The following is a 21,860-nucleotide window of genomic DNA, read 5'->3' on the forward strand; positions in this document are numbered from 1 at the left end:
ACTAATAAACAGAAGTAATGAAAATAATATTTTAATAATTTGACATTTATTATTATTTCACCGATTATTAAACAAAAGATTATTATTTTTGTTATCTATAGTTTAGAAAAAAAATTACATACCTCGCAAATCCACTAAACAACAAAACACAAACAAAACACATCACTCTCACCTTTTCTGTAGGAAACGTTTTCGAAATTCTATATACGCTGATCTTCCTTTATCCGCGTCATCGCCTATCTTGACCCGTCCATGCAGGGGTATCCTGTGGCCGGATATGCCGTAGTCCATCTGGAGGTCGACGACGAGCATGAGGGTGAAGAAGACGAGGAAGGCGCTGAGTGCCAGCGCCAGGCGCTCCTTGAGCTTCATGTTGAGCATGGTGCGCGCGGTCTCGCGGCGCGGCGCGGTCGCACTGCCACTACTGCCAGCGGAGGCCGGCCCCGGCGCATGGTCCGGCGTCGGCGAGCGCTTACCGCCGCGCGCGCGCCGCCGCCACCGTGCCCGCGCCCACCCGCTGACACTGTTAAGTTAAAATTACAATGTTACAAACTTACACGTGTATATTCCTAACTTGGCTTACTTATTTATGATTAATACAATATGCTAATTTAATATTGAATCCGTTATAAATAAAATAGATGAAAATTATTGCCTAAAACCGAAAATAAAAATTAGGCAAAGTTAAAAAACAACTTAATTTTTTACATATCAGTTGTTTATTTTTATTATTAATCTGCAAGTTTAATATTAAATCCGTTATAAATAAAATAAATGAAAATAGTTGCCCACAGATAAAAAATAATTAGGCAAAGTTGACAAAATCAACAATTCTTTTAACATTAGCAGCTGCTCTAATTTAAATATTTATTTTATTCACAAAACGATGTGGAATAATTCATAAGCATTTCGTGTTTACAAATTTTAGTTTGCAAAATATCAACGTAGAAACCTACTAAGTTAGAGTTCCGTAATTTTTCTATTTTTTTTTTTTATTATAAGTTTGTAATACATTTTCATTGTTTGATTTTTAATTAACTTCTATTATCAGTTTTGTTTCATGAAAGTGATAGATTCACATTATTATCTATTTTATCCAAAATATGTACCACAAAATTAGATATCAAGGTTAATTGGCTTACAGTTATATATGAAAATCTATTTATTACTAAATTGACTAAATTATAATATAACCTCTTATATATTTTTTATTAAATAAAAAAAAAGAATAATAAACATTATTATGTTTTTCATGAAAAGTGAGCAACGGAGTGTCTTAACACTAGGTTCCCTCCATATCCTGCTATAGGTATGCTGTATACAGCGTGAAGCTACAAAAATATCATAAAAATAATCAGTAGCAATAAACGCGTTAAAGGAAAAAGAAAATAAAGTCCGATAAAAAAGATATAAATTTAAAACAATCTAAAAAATAAATGAGATATAAGATAATTCATTCGATCAAATAAATGCCAAAAACGTGACATTTTATATGAAACCAGTCCATATTAGCTATTAAATAGCAAGGAAACAACTAATGTCACTGTAACTACATACTATTACCGAGTTCACAAGCGTTAACTCACGACCGTGGGGTTAACCGATTGCGCAAAGAGAAGTAACCACTATAGCTCGGCTCGTATAAGCAGGCTAATGTTACAATTTATGAAATATTTTTACTACAATATAAATTTATAATACATTTTGGATGTATTGCTTAAATTTAATTTTGAGAAATATTGTTACTTAATTGTAACGAACGCAAAAAATATATATTTAAATGTTTTTTTAACTTCACAGTGGACTTGTATATAGTAGGCTAGGCAGAGAGAACTTGGAAATCTAGTTAAAACACTCAGTTCCCATTAAGACACTTTCGTTCTCCATTTTTCACCGAATTTCGGAAGCATGTTAAACTAATTATCGTAACTGAGCACCGCACTTTGCCTCATTACCGTTAGCGTGAATAAAATATAAAATGTAGTTATAAAAATATTGCTTTGTCAAATTCTTATAATTAATAAAAGACCTAATAATAATTCTATTGCCTATTAAATATCAAATATCAATCTGCATCATCAATTCTAAATGAAAACATTGATACAGCAGAAAATAACACGCGTAGTTGAAATTTTGCATACATAGAGATTTAAATATAAACATGTCAGCTAGGTCAGTCGTGACTCGTGGCGTAGGGGCACAAGCGTGTAGCTGTCAATAGGTTGTGGGTTCGATTCCCTGTTGAGGAAATAAATATTAAATATTTTCTTTTCTTCGCTCTTCGCTCTTAGAATTCGGCGGAAAGTGGAAGCGAAGTGTCTTAGGTTCTCTCTGAATATAAATAAATTGAATATAACTAGAATAAAATAAATTGAAAAATAAAAAATAAATTGAATATAAATGGACTAAAATAATAACAAAAAGCACAGTTGAGACGAGCTTGGCATTTTGCGATGGCTGTGGTTTCAAATCCGACAAATTTCTATTTGTAGCGATCCTTTTTTTTACAATATTTAAAGTATAACAACTCTGTAATACATGTACGCCACGTGCACAGAGGCTCTCGGAAGTTCTTCCGTTTTTCCAAAAATTTTATTTAATCTCGATACCCCTGTAGATTTCCTTGATAGATGGGCTACCCAACCCAAAAAGTGTTTTTCAAATCAAACCTGATAGTTCCTGAGATTAGAGCGTTCAATCAAATTAAATTTTTCCTTTTTTATTAATAGTAAAGAGTTTATATTAAGGTACACATACCACATTATACACATATTCACATAACATGTGAATTGTGTTACAATGAAGTAGAAAAAAAAATGTAATATACGCGTAACAAGGAAATTATGAAACGCATCACGTAATTTAAAGATCGAAACAAGCATCTATTAATTAATAAGTAGAATTAATTAATAAGTAGTATATCAATTTAAAATCTAAAGAGTTTAAAAATCTCTAGTTTTCAATTGTATAGCAAAATTTTTGAATCTAATCGTGTTTCTTCGTACTCTGTCAAGATAGTGTTAACCGTTGTAGCCCAGAGGCATAAGGGAGTGACTGTAAACACGGCGGTTGTACGTTCGATTCCCACTTGAGGAAATGGAAAAATTAATATTGTCATATCATCGCTATGGTAACGAGTCAAAACACGGTGTTGAACACGCAATGCCTCTAAATTCGGCGGAAAGTGGAGTACGGAAGTCTCTTAATGAGAATGGAGTATCTTAACTATAGGTTCCCAGGTTCCCTCTGTCTACCTTGCAGTGCAGAGCACAGCTGAAGGTCGGAATAAATTACTATGGCTCTAATAAAAAAAAGTACGAAACAATATTTTTATTCAAACGTAACTAATTTGTTATTTAATATCATATCAGTCTAGGAAAAAATATTAATAATAAATCTATATCAAAGAGTAATTAAATATATTAAATATATTATCAATAGATAATATATATTTTGCTAATTTAATAATTTATTACCTAATTATGTATAATAATCATAACTTTAATAATTTACTAATAATTCTTATGTTAACTATTAAGCTTTATATAATGTAATTGTAATTACCTTAATTTATTTAAGTAAGTTTTAAGTGTTAGTCACACAAATATTATAAAAAGATGGATGAAATTTCATGTTTAAAAAATTAAAATATTACCATATAGTTTTAATTTTAATTGTATATGTTAACATTGAAACAGCAAGATATCATAAATATTTGTAAGTGTACTAAAATAAAAAAAACAAGTTGTACTAAATTCGGCAGAAAATGGGTAACGGAGTGCCTTAACTCTATGTTCTCTCTACACTGCTATGTGCGGAGTACAGCGTTATGCTAAAAAAAGTTACTTACTATTCCCATATTTTTCACCAAAAAATGCTATATTATTACATCGCCTATTAACAAACTTCTTTACTTTAAATAAAATCTATTATAAGGATTTTTTTTTAATTATATTATAAATTTATTTTCAAGAAAAAAGAAAATGTAGCAATTTATAAAAATATAAGTTAATCTTCAACTATTAAAAATAATGTTTAGCAGCACAGTATAACGCCCCCACTAATACAAGGGTTAATATCTTTAATAATTTAATCTTGTTTTCTTTTTCTTTTCCTTGGAATCTTTTTTCTTATCTACTTATATTAATCTAAACTAGATCAGACAACGAGTTATTACGCTCCAGGTTTTAAGCTCTCCGTTTTATTATGAGAAAATGTTGATTAAAATATGTAATTAAAAATTTAAATTTAATAGTGCAATGTTTTTTTAAAGTCAATGCATAGATAAAATAAATAACATGAGTTACGAATAACTTATGTAAGAATTGTTGGTTTCTTTTACATTTTTCATAATAAAAAGCTTACATAAAAGATCTTTGATAAATTAGTCTCGTAGGTGTTTTTCTTCTACAAGCTTAAGTAGTAGGCTGAAAAACATGACTAAATTGAATAGAAAAAGGATTCATAAACATATTTTTACCATCTTCAACATTAGAAAGATGGTTTTCCATGGAAGAAAATTTCTATTTTCATAAATAAAAAATATTTCAGAGGCCAGTCGTAGCGCAGAGGCAGAAGTGTGTGCCTGTAACGCGACGGTTTTGGGTTCAATCCCCACTCGAGGAATTTTGATTTTTTTTATCAGGTTCTTTAAATTATGTTCTATATCTATTAAACTGTATGCTTTAAAATATTTGTTGAATTATTTTTTCCATCATTTTAAAAAAATGTTTCAACTAGTACTAATTAAGTACTTATCTTAAAATCTGAGTGACTGAAAACAAGCCACATAACAAAAAATAAAAAATAAATTGCTTTATATGAAATGAAATACAAATATAATTTTATTTTGCTTCTTTCAAAGCGCATAAAAGCAAGTAGGGGAAACGTGAAATTTGTTTAAATTTGATAACAATGTGGAAGCTCAAAATACAGTATTTCAAAGTGTACATTTAATTATTTTGTAGGTCTGTACTATTGGTTTCTGTTATTTATTTTTTTTTATTTTTAAAATATATATTTTTACTTTTATTAAAAAGTAAAATTCAATGAACCAATTATTTAAGTATAATATTCTTAAAAATGGTATGAGGTTTTTTATTTATTAACAAGTTTAAATAAATCAAACACAAAATGTTAAGGAGAAAATAACAATTAAATCGGTCCAGCCGTTTCTGAGATTAATATGAACAAACGCACACACAAACAGACACGTTATCAAATGACACCAACATTTTTTCTTATATATCGTCCGTTACAACGTTATTATAAGCATAGCTACAAATAATTTTAAAAAACTTTATAAGTAAATTATATTGACGTCAGTAAAAGCTACTCGTCAGCTTTTATTTAAACAAAAAAATAAAAAAAAAACTGATAGTAATATCATCTTCAAATGTATGCACTCGCTACCACTCCTACCTCATATGAGTACGAAAGCACCAGACAAAAAGACTTCAATCATCCAATTTTGCAGCATGGTACGCAACCCTCGTTAATTTATATAAGCTCGCGACTTGAGCTTAATTAGTAGGTACTATTGACACAAAATTGGCAATGACAATGTATAATAGAAGAATAAAATAAAAATAGGCCTTATTCTACTCTACGTATTTTTGTTTGTAACTTTTTGATATCAGCGTTGCAATTAAAAATACCCCATCATATTTCAAACGTTTCATACATTGTAACTAGGTTTAAAATGTTTTGTTTTAAAATTCCGTACTATATGATGAATAGATAAAATCAGCTTCACGCTGTATCCCGCACACAGCAAGGTAGGCAGAGGGAACCTAGTGTTAAGACATTCCGTTCTCCACTTTCTGCTGAATGCTGGAGGCAATGCGTGTTGAGTGGCAGAACTCAACGCCGCGCTTTACCTCGACACCAGAGCGAAGAAATGGAAATATAAACGTAAATAAATACTTCACTTCCTCGAGTGTAGAAATATTTTTATATAGTGTGAAATATAATAAAGTATTTAAGCTATACTAATAGTTTTTGCTACTATAAAATCTAATTTGCCTTAATTCAGTACAATTCTTTCGAAAGCATTAACATAATCAAATTTAGAACACATATCGGTAATGGAAGAAATAGAACCTCCTATGGTTTTCATATACGGTTCATTAACTATATTCTTCAGAATCTACTATAAAATCGCTGAGATTCATTGGGGATAACACACACAGCATCCTGCCTTTCTCTCATCACTTACACAAGAAAATCCTAACAAAATGTTTGGAAAAGCAATTTTATTTACAATCTTCTCAGTCCTTGTGTTTATGTGCTGTATTGAAGATGGAAGTGCCAATCCAGCTATTGCAGTTGGCTATAATCCTATGGAAATTTGCTTTGAAAATTGTGCCCAATGCAAGAAGATGCTGGGCGCGTGGTTTGATGGACCCCTTTGTGCTGAATCCTGCATCAAATTCAAGGGCAAATTGATTCCTGAATGTGAAAACTTCGCCTCCATAGCACCGTTTCTCAATAAACTCTAAGAAGGAATGAGTTATAAAAATATGTCTTAAGCTTAAATATAAAATGTTGTTTATACATATTTGTAGCATTCATAATCAAGAAAATAAATCGTCATTGTGGTTTTATCATTTGTATGTAGACTTCCTGTAATATATATATTATTATATGCTTACACATTTATTTCATTTTATAATGTCTAATTTATCAAAAAAACTAGCGACCCGCTCGCGGCTTCGCCTGCTTGAACTACATGATTTCTAGCAATTTTGTCGAACAAAAATATTTAAAATGGTATAACTTTTGTGTTTATAAAGTAATCGAAATAAAACAAACTATTATTTTAAACAAAATTTTAAAAAATTATTTAAATTTATATTTCCATTTCTTCGCTCTGGTGTCGAGGTAAAACACGCTGTTGAATTCTGCCACTCAACACGCAATGTGTGATACACATGTTATGAAATAAAAGAAACAAATAATAAAAAGATACAAGGAAAGACCAGTTGAGTGGTAAGCACTGGAAGCACGCAATGATCGCTTTAGTCATTGAATGAGATAAACAATGGCATAATAGCTGTTCTGTAGATAACATCTCGATCACAGTCTCCATTAGCTAAATGTAGGTACTTTCTGTAATAACCGTGTACCTGTATGTGCTATGTAACAACAGATATATATATATATATATGTACAATTACACATATATAGCAGTAATATAACCTATGTAATTTGTTAGACAAACATATTAACTACTAGAGACCCATGCGGCTACGCCCGCTTGAAATAATAAAATTATTGGTTGAATTTGTTGTAACTGTCAGTTGTCTTTTCGAATTGAAAATGTCTTTTTTTTATTAAAAAAAAACAACGTAATTTGCAAAAGCACAGATGTGTGACTAACGTGACGATTGTGAGTTCGATTACAACTCGAAGGAATTAATTATTATTTATTTATATTTTCATTTATTCGCTCTGGCACCAAGGCAAAAGCCTGGCGTTCAGTTCCGCCACTCAGCACGCAAACCCTCGAAATATTAGGTGGAAAGTAGGGAACAGTGTGTCTTAACACTAGGTTCCCTCTGCCTACCCTGCTGTGGTATACAGGAAGCAGCGTGTAGATAATTTGAATGGCTTATTTGAGTTACCATTTACAATATGTATGACATGTTCATCAATTCAGCTTTCTTTTAAAATTAAAATATTTAAATATTTTCATAGAAAAACAACGTAATTACATATAAGCATAGCAAGCACTTGGAAATTTCCTACAACTACTGAAGTATCTATTTTAATTTTATATACTTATATTGGCACAGCCAGCTAATAATATAAACAAAATATACAAATATTAAAACAAATTGATATTCCAACTTTATGAATATAACATTAAATTACTTATAACTCTTAACTACTGGACATGTCATCGTCATCATCATTACATTAGCACTGCAATCAATTTGAATAACATCGCTTTACTTAACTTGATTGAACTCTATAATATGCGAGATTGTAAAATATGTTTAAATAAATATTCATATCTAAACATGGTGTTAAGGTTGATATGTCTAATTGTCCATTTTCAGTACAATAATAATGTTTTGGAGTACTAATGTGGAATATTTTGCAGACTTATTTTTCCTTATCTAATACTTATTAGCGGCCCGCCCGCGGCTTCGCCCGCTTGAACTACATGATTATTCATTTAATAAACAGAATTGACTGACAGTCAAATGTGTTGCATAATAATAGAGACAACTTGGTACAACCTTGTTCCGGAACGTGACTGTCTAAAGTATACTAAGAATTTCCTTGATTTGAATGATAATTTTGTAAATAATATTTTTAAATAGCAACACACTAAGAATAGCTATAGATACGTCAGATTTTCATTTTCATTTTCATAAATTAAAAATAATTTTAATCCCTATAAAAAACTTTAACTATATAAATAAAAAAACTTTAACCTTAGAATTGACTAATTGATTATTAATTTGGCTTGGCTGGTTTTTTAGCTTCCGCTGTATCCTGCACAGGTAGACAGAGGGAACCCCGGGAACGTAGTGTTAAGATACTCTGTTGCCATTAAAACACTTCCGTTAATACTTTCTGCCGCATTCTAAAGGCATTGCGTGTTGAGTGGCGGAAGTCAACGCCTCGCTTTGCCTCGGTGCCAGAGAGAGGAAATGAAAATATTTAAAAATGTTCAATTCCACGAGTTGGAATCAAACCTACAACTTTTCGCGTTTACAGTCGCACACAGTGCCTTTATGCCACGACTGGCCTCAACCTATATATTTTAAACTTCAGTGACTACTTATTTTCTCGAAAATATTTTTTTCTAGAAATATTTTTTTACAAGCGTACTATCATAAATACTTAAAAAGGTGGAAGAGTTCCCGAGGTATGTAACCTTGACGACTCGTGTGGTTTTTAAGACCAATTACTTTAATCTCGTCTGACACTGGCAGTTACCATGAAATTGTAATTTGTTTTGTAAAAGGTATAATTACGCTACTATATTTTCATGCAGTGCTAATAATTATATGGCACCGATATTAAATTTGCAAATAATATAAAGAAATATATCAACTAAATTGCTTTAATATTTTTAATGTATTAGAACGTGATTAGTTTTAAATTAAATTATATTTTTATTTAATCTGTAGTTATTGACAGAGGTTTAAAAAAACATCTGTCAATAACCAAACTGTCAATAACAGTTAGTATTAAAATAAAAAATATGGCAATAATAAATATTGTCATAATATTGAATTTTAATACTAACAATATATGTTATTCATCTAATAATCTTTAAAGTTTTAAATTAAACATTTGAGCCAATTATCGTTCTTACGGTTTTTTCTATTTAACCTGTGCCGTTTAAGAATATTTTTGTCAATATTTTATGAGCTTAGTTATAACTTATATTCATTTTGCAATAATTTTGGATGCTTATGAGACTATAAACACAACTAAATATAATTTTACGTTACAATGGATGAAAATGATTCTAATGTGCAATAGAGAACACCTGTTTTCATTATAATTTCTATTATATTTATTCGGCTCTGTCTAGTCATATAACACGAATTCGTTATGTATAGTTGAGAAAATGTAGAGGACAACACATTGGGGTCAACAGTATCGCAAAACTGGCAAACAACATTTAAAATGATTAATTTTAAAATGTAAAGGTTAAAAGTCAGTATAGGGTCGCCATAAAATATTGACTTTTTATATTAGAGCTTTCATCATTGCTCGTCTATAGAACGAAGAATTATTTTTTTGTGTTATAAGTTATGTAAATGTTTTAGTATGTGTTTGTTATATAACAGATCAACTCAAATAATTTAAAAATATATTGTTTTTTTTCAGCTTTACTCTATATCCCGCATGCAGAGGAGTTTTAGTGTTACCATACTCCGTTTCCCACTTTCCACCGAATACTGGTGGAATGGCGTGGTTCAAAATATTTAGGAACCCTAAATCTTGAGAAAGGTGTTGTCTATTTCATAATCGAAGAATTATCATCGATATACTACAGAGCCTTATTATTTTTTTAAAATAGGAGAACAGAACCGAAACGACAATTCAAGAAGGTGCAAGCTTCTTCTACATTACGAATGTTTGTACAAAATTAGAACATAATAAATAATAGTGCCGATATAATTATTAATAGTTCTCTATGATAAATAAGAACTTTGAAACTTTTGACTTTATAAATTCTTGTAACCAATAAGCTAATAACATAAACGAGAGCAAGGCTAGATACATATATACATATTAATTAAATGCTTAAATTAAACATTCCAATATTTAACATTTTATGATATAAGTACTTAAACTATTTATTTGCATTGCAAATTAAAGTTATAATAGATTATACACAACGTAAAATTATGAATGTATATATTTTTTGTTTTTAAAGCACGCCTATCAGATATTATTTAAGAATAAAAGAAAGAATTATATTTTAGAAAATATTTCTATTAACAATCTAGAATTATAAGATACCTTACAATAATTCACGTATTATATTCCTAATGAATTTTTATTTTTAAAAATTAATAAAGTAATATTTTAAAATGACTTTTTTATAAAATAATTTATATAAATTCAAATACGGGGTAAAACATCTATTTTTGTCTAATATAACTCAGTTATGTATAATTACTAAAATTATAATTGCTAAATTAAAGTAACAACCAAATCGTTTTACAAGCGGAACTACAATTGTCGGTGTTAAACACGGCTAATGAATAAATTGCTGCTGTGACGGACAAGATTAGTATTTGTAGATATATTTTTTGCTTCACGCTTTATCCCGCACACATCAGGGTAGGCATAGGGAACCTTAGTGTTAAGGCACTCCAATCTCCATTTTCACCAGAGAAAAGCCTTAAAAAAGATAGCGATATCATTAAATAGCGGTAATAATTTTTAATAACGAAAATTGTTTTTTAAGCGTTCTTTAAGTACCTATAGCGGAATGATGTGACAGTAGCCATTTACTTTTATAGTAATAAATGATGACTCAAAGTCAACAAGTTTTTAGTTTTACTAAAATTATGTATAAAATAACCTTTTGTTTTACTACATGGAGTGAATGTGAATATGGGTTTAATAGACTACAATTCATGCCTATATTATAAATTCGAAAGCAACTCTGTCTGTCTGTCTGCCTGTCTTTTACGCAATCAATTCCAAACCGCTAATTTAATTGTGATAAAATACTCATATAGAGATACTTGAGGGTCTCGGGATGAACAAAGGATACTTTTTTTATCATATTTGTAATATTATCGATATATACCAATATATTAAAATACTTATTAATTTGACTTGCAATTTATCCCGCCATGTTAATAACAACCATCACTATGCGACCGTTGCTAAGCAACGATTTGCAAAGTTTGTTGTTAGGAAACGTCACCCAAAATGAGCTTGCTTAATACATCTCACTATTGAAAACTGAAAATAATTTCATAAATATATTTAATAAATATTCGTAAAGTTCAAGCGGATGTAGCCGTGTTCGGGGCCACTAGTCTTTTCATATATATCTTGATACGAATTAAATTATAATTTCCATATAATAACTACGTTTGACGGAGAGAAGGACAGAAATTACCTGCCTACAATATCTTAATAACTAAATTGCCGTCCTCAATCAAGTACGATTGGGGCTATATATTCATATAAAAGTACCTATAAAACAACGATAATATAGCTTAAGCAAATAAATATGATATCCAATCTTACTATAATTAAATATCCAAAATTTATCATATATGTATTCTAATATATTCAAGTTAGAAATAAAAAATCGTTTGAATTTATTATATTATTATAAAAATATTTTTAATTTGAATTATAACTAAACATTTAACAATAAAATAATAAATAAAACATTTACTTAAATTGTAGCCTATGTTTTGATTCTGATGTATCTATAAACATTATTCTAAAGTTTTATTTAAATCCGTTTAGTAGTTTTTGGGAGAAAGTGAAACAAACAACCATCCTAACAAAGTTTCACATTTATAATATTAGTAGGATAAGATTTAAAGGTCGTCGTGGCGCAGCGGCACAAGGGTGTGACTGTAACGCGACGGTTGTGGGTTCGATCCTCACTCGAGGTAAAGAATTTATTTATGTACATTTATATTTTCATTTCTTCGCTCTGGTGTCGCAACACGCAAAGCCTCCAGGATTCGGTGGAAAGTGAGGAACGGAGTGTCTTAACACTAGGTTCCCTCTGCCTACCCTGCTGTGTGCTGGATAGAACGCGAAGCTGATAGGATAGGATTTGTCCCATTTTACCATTTCACAAAAAGATTTTTATCAGAGACGTCCTTTTACTGTTAAAAGCGTTTCTACGTCTTCCACGTGAGGCCGATGTGAGAAATTAAAGCGCTCCCGCTCTTAAACACTTAAAAGAAATTCAAATGGAATAAATGTATTGAATAAACGGCGGAAATGAGTTTCTTTCAGCTCAGCTTATTTCACTCTTGAGGTCATGACGTGCTGATTAAGACTCTTGCAACTTGAAAAGTTGAAAACTAGATTACTTATTTCTTATTAGATGGTTTTGCATTTGACGTCGTCAGTGTATTATGGTGAATTAATTAATATTTTTTAATAAAAAATATATTTAAAAATTAAAAAATATTTTAAACTATTAATATAGCTTTTTTAGGTTTTAAGGGTAGTTTTTGGACAGTTTTGAGGGATTATACAATTCAATACAAAAAGTTCTTTTATAACATTTAAAGTCCTCAATATCTTCAAATTAATTCTTAAAATAATTAAATAAACTAGTACCTAATAAAATTCCCTTTCCTTTCATTTCAGTTTATTCAAATATCAGAACATCATTAATATTTTATCAATCATAGCTTTATGTTTGTATCTATAGTCAATATCTAATATAGTTTATTAGAAACATATGATTGTACCTATGCAGATATAAAACAATGAGTAGATTCTAGATTCCCTAATTGACTTTTAGATTTCTTAATTGATTAGGGTAGCGGCTCCATATAATGAAAATTATATTGAAATATTCGAAACTCTAGAAATATTTATTCCTTGTAGAAAAATTACACAGCAATCAGTTTCACGATTTCACGGCGGGGCGAGCAGAGGGAACCTAGCGTTCAGACACTCCGTTCCCCTTTTTCCGCCGAATTCTGGAGGCATATGTTGAATGGTGGAACTCAAAGCCGCGACTTTAAGCTTTACATCGATACTAGGGTCGCGTTTACAGTCCCAAACGGCCTACTAATCTTTAAATCGCCAGCGATTTTTATAAAATTTGAAATTTAGACTTAAAAATATTTTATTTAAGACGTGTTTTATAGTTTATTTTAATTCACCCCTAAGGGTACAAATAAGCAGGCGATGCTGCGCGCGTCCGCTAGTATAATATATTTATTGGCTTAATACTTTTTGAAAAGTGACTAATATTCATTTATCACCTACCAATGCCGTCGCAAAAAACAAGAAATCTATTTTAGCGTTTTCATTTTAGCGCCTCTTTTGGAAGTCGAAATTACGTAAACAATCGTGAAATTATTAAAAAAATCTCACCTCACTAATATTTGACATTGAGGTTGCACAATGGTGGTCGCGGTGGTACTCAGGTGACCTGCCGCCATATCAAAGTCATATTCATTAACAAACTAAAACCTTTGTTTAGTGATATGTTAATTTTTTTTATTTTTTTTTCTATTTTGTAATAGCTTGTTAGTGCCTAGTATTTTTACATTAAATGTTTAACACCTTATATAAAATCGTTTTACTTTCGTTTTACATTAATACTTGAATTCTATAAAATATAATTTGAATGAAGGTCAGTCGTGACGGGATTTCCACTCAAGAAAATGGTTTTTTTCCCTTTTGGTGTAGAGGCAAAAGCGCGACGTCAAGTTTGAACTAGAGAACAGAGTGTCTTACCTTTGTTTAGTGATATGTTAATTTTTTTTATTTTTTTTTCTATTTTGTAATAGCTTGTTAGTGCCTAGTATTTTTACATTAAATGTTTAACACCTTATATAAAATCGTTTTACTTTCGTTTTACATTAATACTTGAATTCTATAAAATATAATTTGAATGAAGGTCAGTCGTGACGGGATTTCCACTCAAGAAAATGGTTTTTTTCCCTTTTGGTGTAGAGGCAAAAGCGCGACGTCAAGTTTGAACTAGAGAACAGAGTGTCTTAACAACACGTTCCCAAATTCCCTCATCCTACCCTACTAGATCCCGGATACACCTTGAAACAAGAAAAAAGTATAATTGCTATATAAAAAAAACAATGTTCTACATGAATCACTGTACTAAAACGAGCGTGCCAGCTACGTGTCATACATTTAATAAGGCATGCATGCACTGCATACAAACAAACAATCACAGCCAGTTTCACGGACACATAGAGAGCATATAAAGAACTGATCTTTATCAATGTCACGCTGAGGGAATTTAGAGAAAACACCCGAAATGAGATCGTCCAATTTAAATTCATAGAATTATTTCGCTTCCTCATGTTCTAGTGGAAAGCGTAAGGATGCGCCTACAGTGTTGGTGTTAGCGTATGCGTTTCTCGTTTATGCTATTGTATTAAATGAGGTTATAACTTAATTTTTTTTAAAGTGCAATTTAAATGAGGATATTATAATATGGTCTGTGTTATTTTTTTACATACAGACTTGCATTTTTTTAATTATATATTATGAAATATAATCATTATTTATTATTTATATATATTAGGATTGTCGAGTCTTAGAAAAAGAAAGTATACTTAGATAAGAAAGTAAAAGATATTTTTTAGAAATAATTTAATGATCTGGAATTGTTATTTTTTTTCAGCTTCATACTGTAATGTAGCAAGATAGACAGAGGGATCCTAGTGTTGAGACACTCTACTCCCCACGTTTTTCATTCCCCATTGCGTGTTAAGTGACAGAACTCAACGCCGTGCTTTACCTTGACAGCAGAGCTAAGAAGTGTAAATATTTAATTTCGAACTTTACCATTTAGAAAAAAAAAAAAAAAACTGTTGAACTTGACCCTAAATAGCTCTATTAGCATATATTGATCCCATCATATAGTCTTAACTATATATTAGACTCAAAATTTCAGCTTTGCTAAAATGACGTAGATCTAGGGGCCCTGGGATCTCGGTCTATAAGACAAAAAGCAGAATAAAAAAATATTTAAAAGGGGTTCCATGGACCAAGGATATAAGAACGGAACCCTTCGTGTGCTAGTCCAACTCGCTCTTGGCCGGTTGGATATACATGTAAAGGCTGACAAGCGAAGCGAAGAAAAGGCGAAGCGTACATATTAATATAAATATTCAATCAATTTAGATTTAAACTGACATCAAGTATTAGAATTACACAATATAAGCATTTTTATTCTTCGCCTACGCTACGTGACTATTCATATAAGTAAAGCTTTAATAATTATTAAGCTAAATTTCTGTCTATACAGATATCCGTAAACACCAGTACGTACGTGTCCATGACGAATGTACGTCCATTTATCTCACTGCCTAATAAGCGTTGAATGTCCATAATAAAACATATTTCGACATTTTATTATTATGTGACAAATTGTAATTCAATGGAATAAATGAAAATATTCTTATGGATTCTTTTATAATGAAAGATACCGTTTTAAATCGATTTGGTTTATGAAATTAAATTTATTTATGTAATTCTTCTGTTGTTATTGTATTTTGGTCAATAAACAGAAAAACAGCTTCACGCTGTATCCCGCACACAGCAGGGTAGACAGAGGGAACCTAGCTGTAACGATAAAAAATGCAAGTAAACTAACTCCCTCCCAACAAGAATCAACTTCCGGTTATATTCTGTATCTATTAATAACGGAGTGCCTTAATATTAGGTTCCCTCTGTCCCGCATACATCATTTAGACAGAGGGAACCTAATATGAAGACACTCCATTCTCCACTTACACAACAAAAAAATATTAAATAATAATCCCACTTAACCTAAATATAAATTAAAGTATTTATATTGCTTATCACTATCACCCATATCGGGCACATTCTGATATACTCGTAACAAATGAAATGTGAAACGCTTGCGGAATAGGAAGGCAAATCTGTCAATGTAGGTTTAAAATATCTCGCAAATGAAACCAGATTTGAAAGATACAGATATATGACAGATATATGATAGTCGACGTGAAATAGCGTGATGATGGAAGGGATACGTGCTTCGCTATTCCCTATTTCGGTCGATAAGCAGAGTTCTGTTCCCTTTTGATTATTGTTTTGTGTGGGTTGGGATAGGTAATTGAAGGGGTGCTTGGTCGGATAACCTCCTCGTGTGTTCGCTCGCTGTTGGCCCTTTCTCGAATGCTTGTCATTCGGGGGGGACGAACAGTGTTGCGGGCCGGTGCACCCTGGGCGGCTTGTAATTGGTGCCCACAGGATTCGTCCTTGGGTAATGATTGCTAGCTGGCTAATAATCCGACGTGGTTCTCCACGTGTCCTCTGTCATGCAGAGGACACAGTGTGAGGAACCGGAGGGCGCGCGTGGTGTGTACTCACCCTACCGCCACGCAGGTGCAGTGATGTGCCTGCGCCGAATATATCGGAACTCCACTCTTGGTTGCGGTCATGTCTCGTAATCAGGAGTGGAACCGAGGGCCTTGCCTTTACCGGCCGGGCTGCGAGGAAGAAAACTCCTATAAAAAATTACCCCAACCCAAGCGGCGAAGCAGGGGTTCATGGCTGATGGGGAGATCAGTCGCTACTGCTGGTCCCGCCAGGGTACCGGCCGACACCCTGGCGTAATAGGCTTATCCGAGTACAGGGGGCACTGCTCGGATGGACCGTTTTTCCCCCACGCTCGTGGGAACAATATGGAAGATTTAAAAAGTAAAAACCAAATTGATGATGTGGTGGGGCCCGAGGAGGGCGGTGGTGTGATAGTGCCCGAGATGGGCGGAGTAGAAGGCGTTGTGCCTTTCATAGGCGGCGGTAAACTGGCTTCTGCGCCTGTAAGTGGAGCTAGTGGCGTAAAAGACGCGAGAGTGGTGATAGAGCGGCTGGACCTGGCGGAAATCGCCTCCATTGTCAGCAGAAGGTCCAGGTCGGGCTCAACATCCTCACGTGGCCGTTTCTGGGCGGCCACTGAGTCGGGGGCAGATAGTTGTGTCTCCATAGAGCCACAAACTGAGGAGATGCGGAGAGACCGCAAGTATCGGAAGAGGCCGAGGAGCAAGAAGACCCGCTCCGGCTCTTCGGAAAGTGGCGGAGAGAGAGAAAAGCCGAAGGCCAAGTTAAGTTCGGTTCGGCGAGAGGAGCTTCGGTTACAAGCGGAGGAAGAGGTCGAGGGGATGATGGAGTCGGTGCAGTCCAGGGCAAGCTCCAGGCTCTCGGATTTCTCCGACTCGGCGAGACCTAGTGTAAGTGGCCAACTGGTGCAAGATCTGCAGCACCAGGTCAAGGACAGCTTGTCCATTATCAACAAAGTCGCCTGCAGATCCGGCAATCTTAAGGGCACTTTTACAAAAGCCCTTAAGCAGGCCGCCGGCGCCATTAGTATGGCCGTGGAAGTTTTGGCCAATAAGACGGCAAACGAGGAGGTGACGCAGTTGCGGGCGGCCAATAGCCGTCTAACTAATGAGCTGTCGGAGCTGCGCAAAGAGATGTCCTTGATGAGAGAGGAATTAGAACGATCAAGGACCCAGCGACAGGGACACGAAGAGAAGAAAAAGGAGGACGACGTGGCGCGTACGGTAATGGTGCAGGTGGGCACATTGATTAATACGCGGCTGGCGGCGCTGGAGGACAGGCTCCTACCGGCAAAGCCAGTTCGTCCTCCTTTAGCGGCGGACAGAAGGCGACAGGCGGCCGTTTCAGTGGTGGTGGCTGAGCCCACTGTGACGACCCTAGTCGCGCCTGCCAATCCAGGCCCAAAGCAAAAACAGGGCCCAAAGAAAGGGAAAGGCAAAACGGGAGGAAAGAAGCCTCGTCCGCTGCCTCCCACTCCTGCCGATTTGAATGAGGGCTGGAGCGTGGTGGTGCGCAAGGGCAAAAAGAAGGCGGCTGTAGTCCCTAGTGGGAAGCAGACGAAGGCGAAGAAGTCTGCCAAGCAGCCCAAGTTGCGCCCCCCGCGATCGGCGGCGGTGACGCTGACTCTGCAGCCGGCAGCCGTCAACAAGGAGTTGACATACAAAGACGTGCTGTCACAAGTAAAGCAGGCGATAAAGTTAGAAGACCTGGGCATCTCTGACTTGCGTCTTAGAGTCGCCTCTACTGGTGCCAGGGTTCTGGAGCTACCTGGCGCCAATAGTAGCGAAAAGGCGGATACCCTAGCTCAGCGGCTGCGTGGGGTGCTGGACTCCAGCGAGGTTTTGGTCGCAAGACCAGTGAAGTGCGCAGAGTTGCGGGTCAGTGGCCTGGATGACTCTGCCACTTCGGAGGAGGTGGTGCAGGCTATAAGCCGAGTTGGCGGATGTGACGAAGGGTCGGTGAAGGCAGGGGAGATCCGGCAGGACAGAAATGGTCTGGGCACAGTGTGGGTTCGCTGCCCTATTATGGCAGCGAAGAAGGTCAGCGGGTCGAGGCTCCTAGTGGGCTTCGTTTCGGCGCGTGTGCAACTGCTGCAACAGCGAGCCCTGCGCTGCTATCGCTGCCACGAAATTGGTCACGTGGCGGCAAAGTGCAGCAGTGCACATGATAGGAGCCAGCAGTGTTTCAGGTGCGGACAAGCTGGGCACAAACAAAATCAGTGCTCGGCGGCACCTCACTGCCCGGTTTGCGTGGCGGCAGAACAGCCCGCAGACCATACAGTGGGAAGCGCCATATGTGCGAAAGCCAGCACCTCGAGGAAGAGGAGGAGCGGCAGGAAGGGAGGAAATGGGCCACCAGCGGGCAAGCCAGACGCCCCAGTTGGGCGAGAGGAGGCGCAGCACATGGAAGACCAATAATGGCTCTCCGTGTGCTGCAGGCGAACATAAACCACTGTGCCCGGGCCCAGGACTTATTGGTCCAAAGCCTGGCGCAGTGGTCTATCCAGGTGGCGGTTGTTTCGGAGCCCTACAGCGTTCCCGACAGAGATAACTGGGTAGCCGACAACACCGGGGTGGTGACTATTAACACCCAGGTCGCAGCGGGCTCTCCGCCCTTCTCACGAGTAGAGAAGGGTGCGGGATGCGTCGCAGCACTTGTCGGCGGCCTAGTTGTCGTAGGGGTCTACTTTTCCCCCAATCGAACTCTTGCGGAGTTCGAAGAGTTCCTTATACGATTGGGGGAAATGGTAGAGCGATTTCGTCCGGCGGAGGTGTTGGTGGCCGGCGATCTCAACGCGAAGTCCAGCGTGTGGGGCTCCGCAACGACGGATGTGCGTGGTGTGACGCTGTCGGAGTGGGTTGTTGCCACCGGTTTGTCTGTGCTCAACCGAGGGACCAAGAACACGTGTGTGCGAAGGCTGGGCGGATCCGTCGTGGACGTTTCGTTCGCGAGCCCGGCCCTAGCGTGTCGTGTTCGGGGCTGGCGAGTGCTGGATGATGTGGAGACTCTCTCGGATCACCTCTACATCTTGTACGAGATCTCCACACATCCAGCGGTGCAACCAGCCCCCAGTCCAAACTCGAGAGAGTATGGACCGCGGTGGCAACTGGGTCGCCTCGACAGGGAGTTGTTGGAGGAGGCCGCGATAGTGGAATCCTGGCTGCCCCAGAGCTTGGCGTCTGCAGAAGACGCCGCATCCTGGGCGCAGGGGGCGCTGACGCGTATCTGTGACGCGTCAATGCCCCGTTCCGGGCGCCGCTCTCAACGGCGGCAAGTGTACTGGTGGTCGTGGGAGATCGCGCAACTGCGTAACACCTGCGTTGCGGCGAGACGCCAGTACAGCCACTATCGCAGACGGGTACAGAAGGTGCAGGAGGAGGAAGACCGACTGTACCGCGTCTATGTCGAGGCGAGAACGCAGCTGCAGGAGGAGATCGGTCGTGTGAAAGGCGAGTCGCACGACCGGTTGATCGCGGGGATAGACCAAGACCCGTACGGCACACCTTACCGAATGGTGCTCGGTAGGTTACGGGCTTGGGCACCACCACTGACGCAGACACTCCGACCGGACATTCTCCGAGGGGTTCTGTCGTCGCTATTCCCGCAGCGGGCCAGTTTTGCACCACCCAGTATGGCCCGCCCTGCAGCGCGTGAGGAGGAAGAGGAGGACGACGAGGACAGCGTCACACCACCGGTGGAGGAGGAGGAGCTCGAAGAAGCTGTACGCCGATCTCGGCTCAAGAGCACCGCCCCGGGCTTGGATGGCATTCCCGGCCGGGCGCTAACTCTGGCCCTCAACACCTTAGGGCCCAGAGTGCGAGGACTATTCACTGCCTGTCTGGCTCAAGCCATAATTCCACAGCGGTGGAAGACAGGCAGGTTAGTCCTCATCAAGAAGGAGGGTCGCCCGGCGGATTCAGCCTCCGCCTACAGGCCCATCGTGCTCTTGAGCGAGATCGCCAAGCTCTTCGAGCGTGTTGTAGCCAGGAGGCTACAACACCATTTGGAGGGGACAGGTCCGGACCTCTCGGACCACCAGTATGGCTTCCGTAGGGGGCGATCGACGGTGGATGCCATACTGGAGGTAAAGTCCTATGCGCAGGATGGGGTGGCCCGAGGCGATGGAGTCTTGGCGGTGTCTTTAGACATCGCCAACGCCTTCAACTCCCTGCCATGGCCCTGCATAAAGGAGGCACTGTTACACCATCGTGTGCCTCCATACCTGCGCCGTGTCATCGGGGCTTACCTGTCCGGGAGGTCTGTGACCTTTCCGGCTCCTGGAGGAGGTTGGAGGGAGTTTGTTGTGTCGGCCGGTGTTCCACAAGGATCGGTGCTGGGTCCGATCCTCTGGAACATCGGGTACGACTGGGTGCTGCGGGGCGGCACCCTGAGGGGGATAAAGGTCCTCTGTTACGCCGATGACACGCTGGTCTTGGCGCAGCAGAGGACCTATCGAGAGGCGGCGGTCCTCGCGACGGCTGGAGTGGCGGAGGTCGTCGGCCGCATAAAGCGGCTGGGTTTAGAGGTCTCCCTCAACAAGTCCGAGGCAATCTACTTCCATGCTCCTCGAAAGGGCCCACCGGCAGATGCCCACATCGTCGTCGGTGGCGTCAAAATCGACGTCGCCCGGAGCATGAAGTACCTCGGACTTGTTCTGGATGGTCGGTGGAGTTTTCGGGGCCACTTTACATCTTTGGCCCCGAAACTGTTGAAGACAGCGGCAGCACTGGCGCGCCTTTTGCCCAATGTTGGTGGGCCGAGCGCCTCTAGCCGTCGGCTGTACACCGGAGTGGTCCGATCGATGGCGCTCTATGGTGCTCCCGTATGGGCGGACGCCCTGGACCGGCACAACATCACTCTGCTGCGACGTGCGCAGAGGGTGATGGCCATCCGGGCGATACGGGGGTACCGGACCATCTCCGGTGAGGTGGCGTGCGTGCTGGCCGGAGTCATACCGTGGGACCTGGATGCCCTTTCTCTGGCGTCGGTCTATTGCCGGCGTCGGGGCCTGGCGTCCGGGAAACGGGCAGGCCAAGCACGCGCAGAGGAGGTGCGGGTAGCCGCAATTGAGATGTGGGAATCCCGGCTGGCGACACCATCTGCCGGCCGGTTGACGATCGAGGCGGTTCGTCCAGTTCTCCGCCAGTGGTTAGCGCGGCGTCACGGCGTCCTAACCTTCCGCACGACACAGGTGCTCACGGGGCATGGTTGCTTCGGGGGTTACCTGTGTCGGATCGCTGGGAGGGAGCCCGACGCTCGCTGCCACCACTGTGATGACTGCCTCGACGAGACGGCCCAGCACACGTTGGAGGTGTGCTCAGCCTGGG

General features: G+C 38.2%; 1 protein-coding gene and 1 pseudogene across 1 annotated transcript in view; one reads left to right on the forward strand and one right to left on the reverse strand.

Moving 5' to 3' along the window:
- LOC146531535 (extracellular serine/threonine protein CG31145) overlaps positions 1 to 21,860 on the reverse strand; it is an 81,515-nt gene that overhangs the window by 23,781 nt on the left and 35,874 nt on the right. The window contains exon 3 of the mRNA XM_085198090.1: positions 173 to 523. Within this exon, the coding sequence (XP_085054216.1) occupies positions 173 to 381 (209 nt within the window). The 5' untranslated portion in view covers positions 382 to 523. The remainder of the gene's footprint in view (positions 1 to 172; positions 524 to 21,860) is intronic.
- Positions 6,124 to 6,630, forward strand: LOC146531536 (eclosion hormone pseudogene; annotated as a pseudogene).

This window comes from Heliconius melpomene, chromosome 15, assembly GCF_056956725.1.
Source record: "Heliconius melpomene rosina isolate 202511_hmr_F chromosome 15, ASM5695672v1, whole genome shotgun sequence".
NCBI lineage: Eukaryota > Metazoa > Arthropoda > Insecta > Lepidoptera > Nymphalidae > Heliconius > Heliconius melpomene.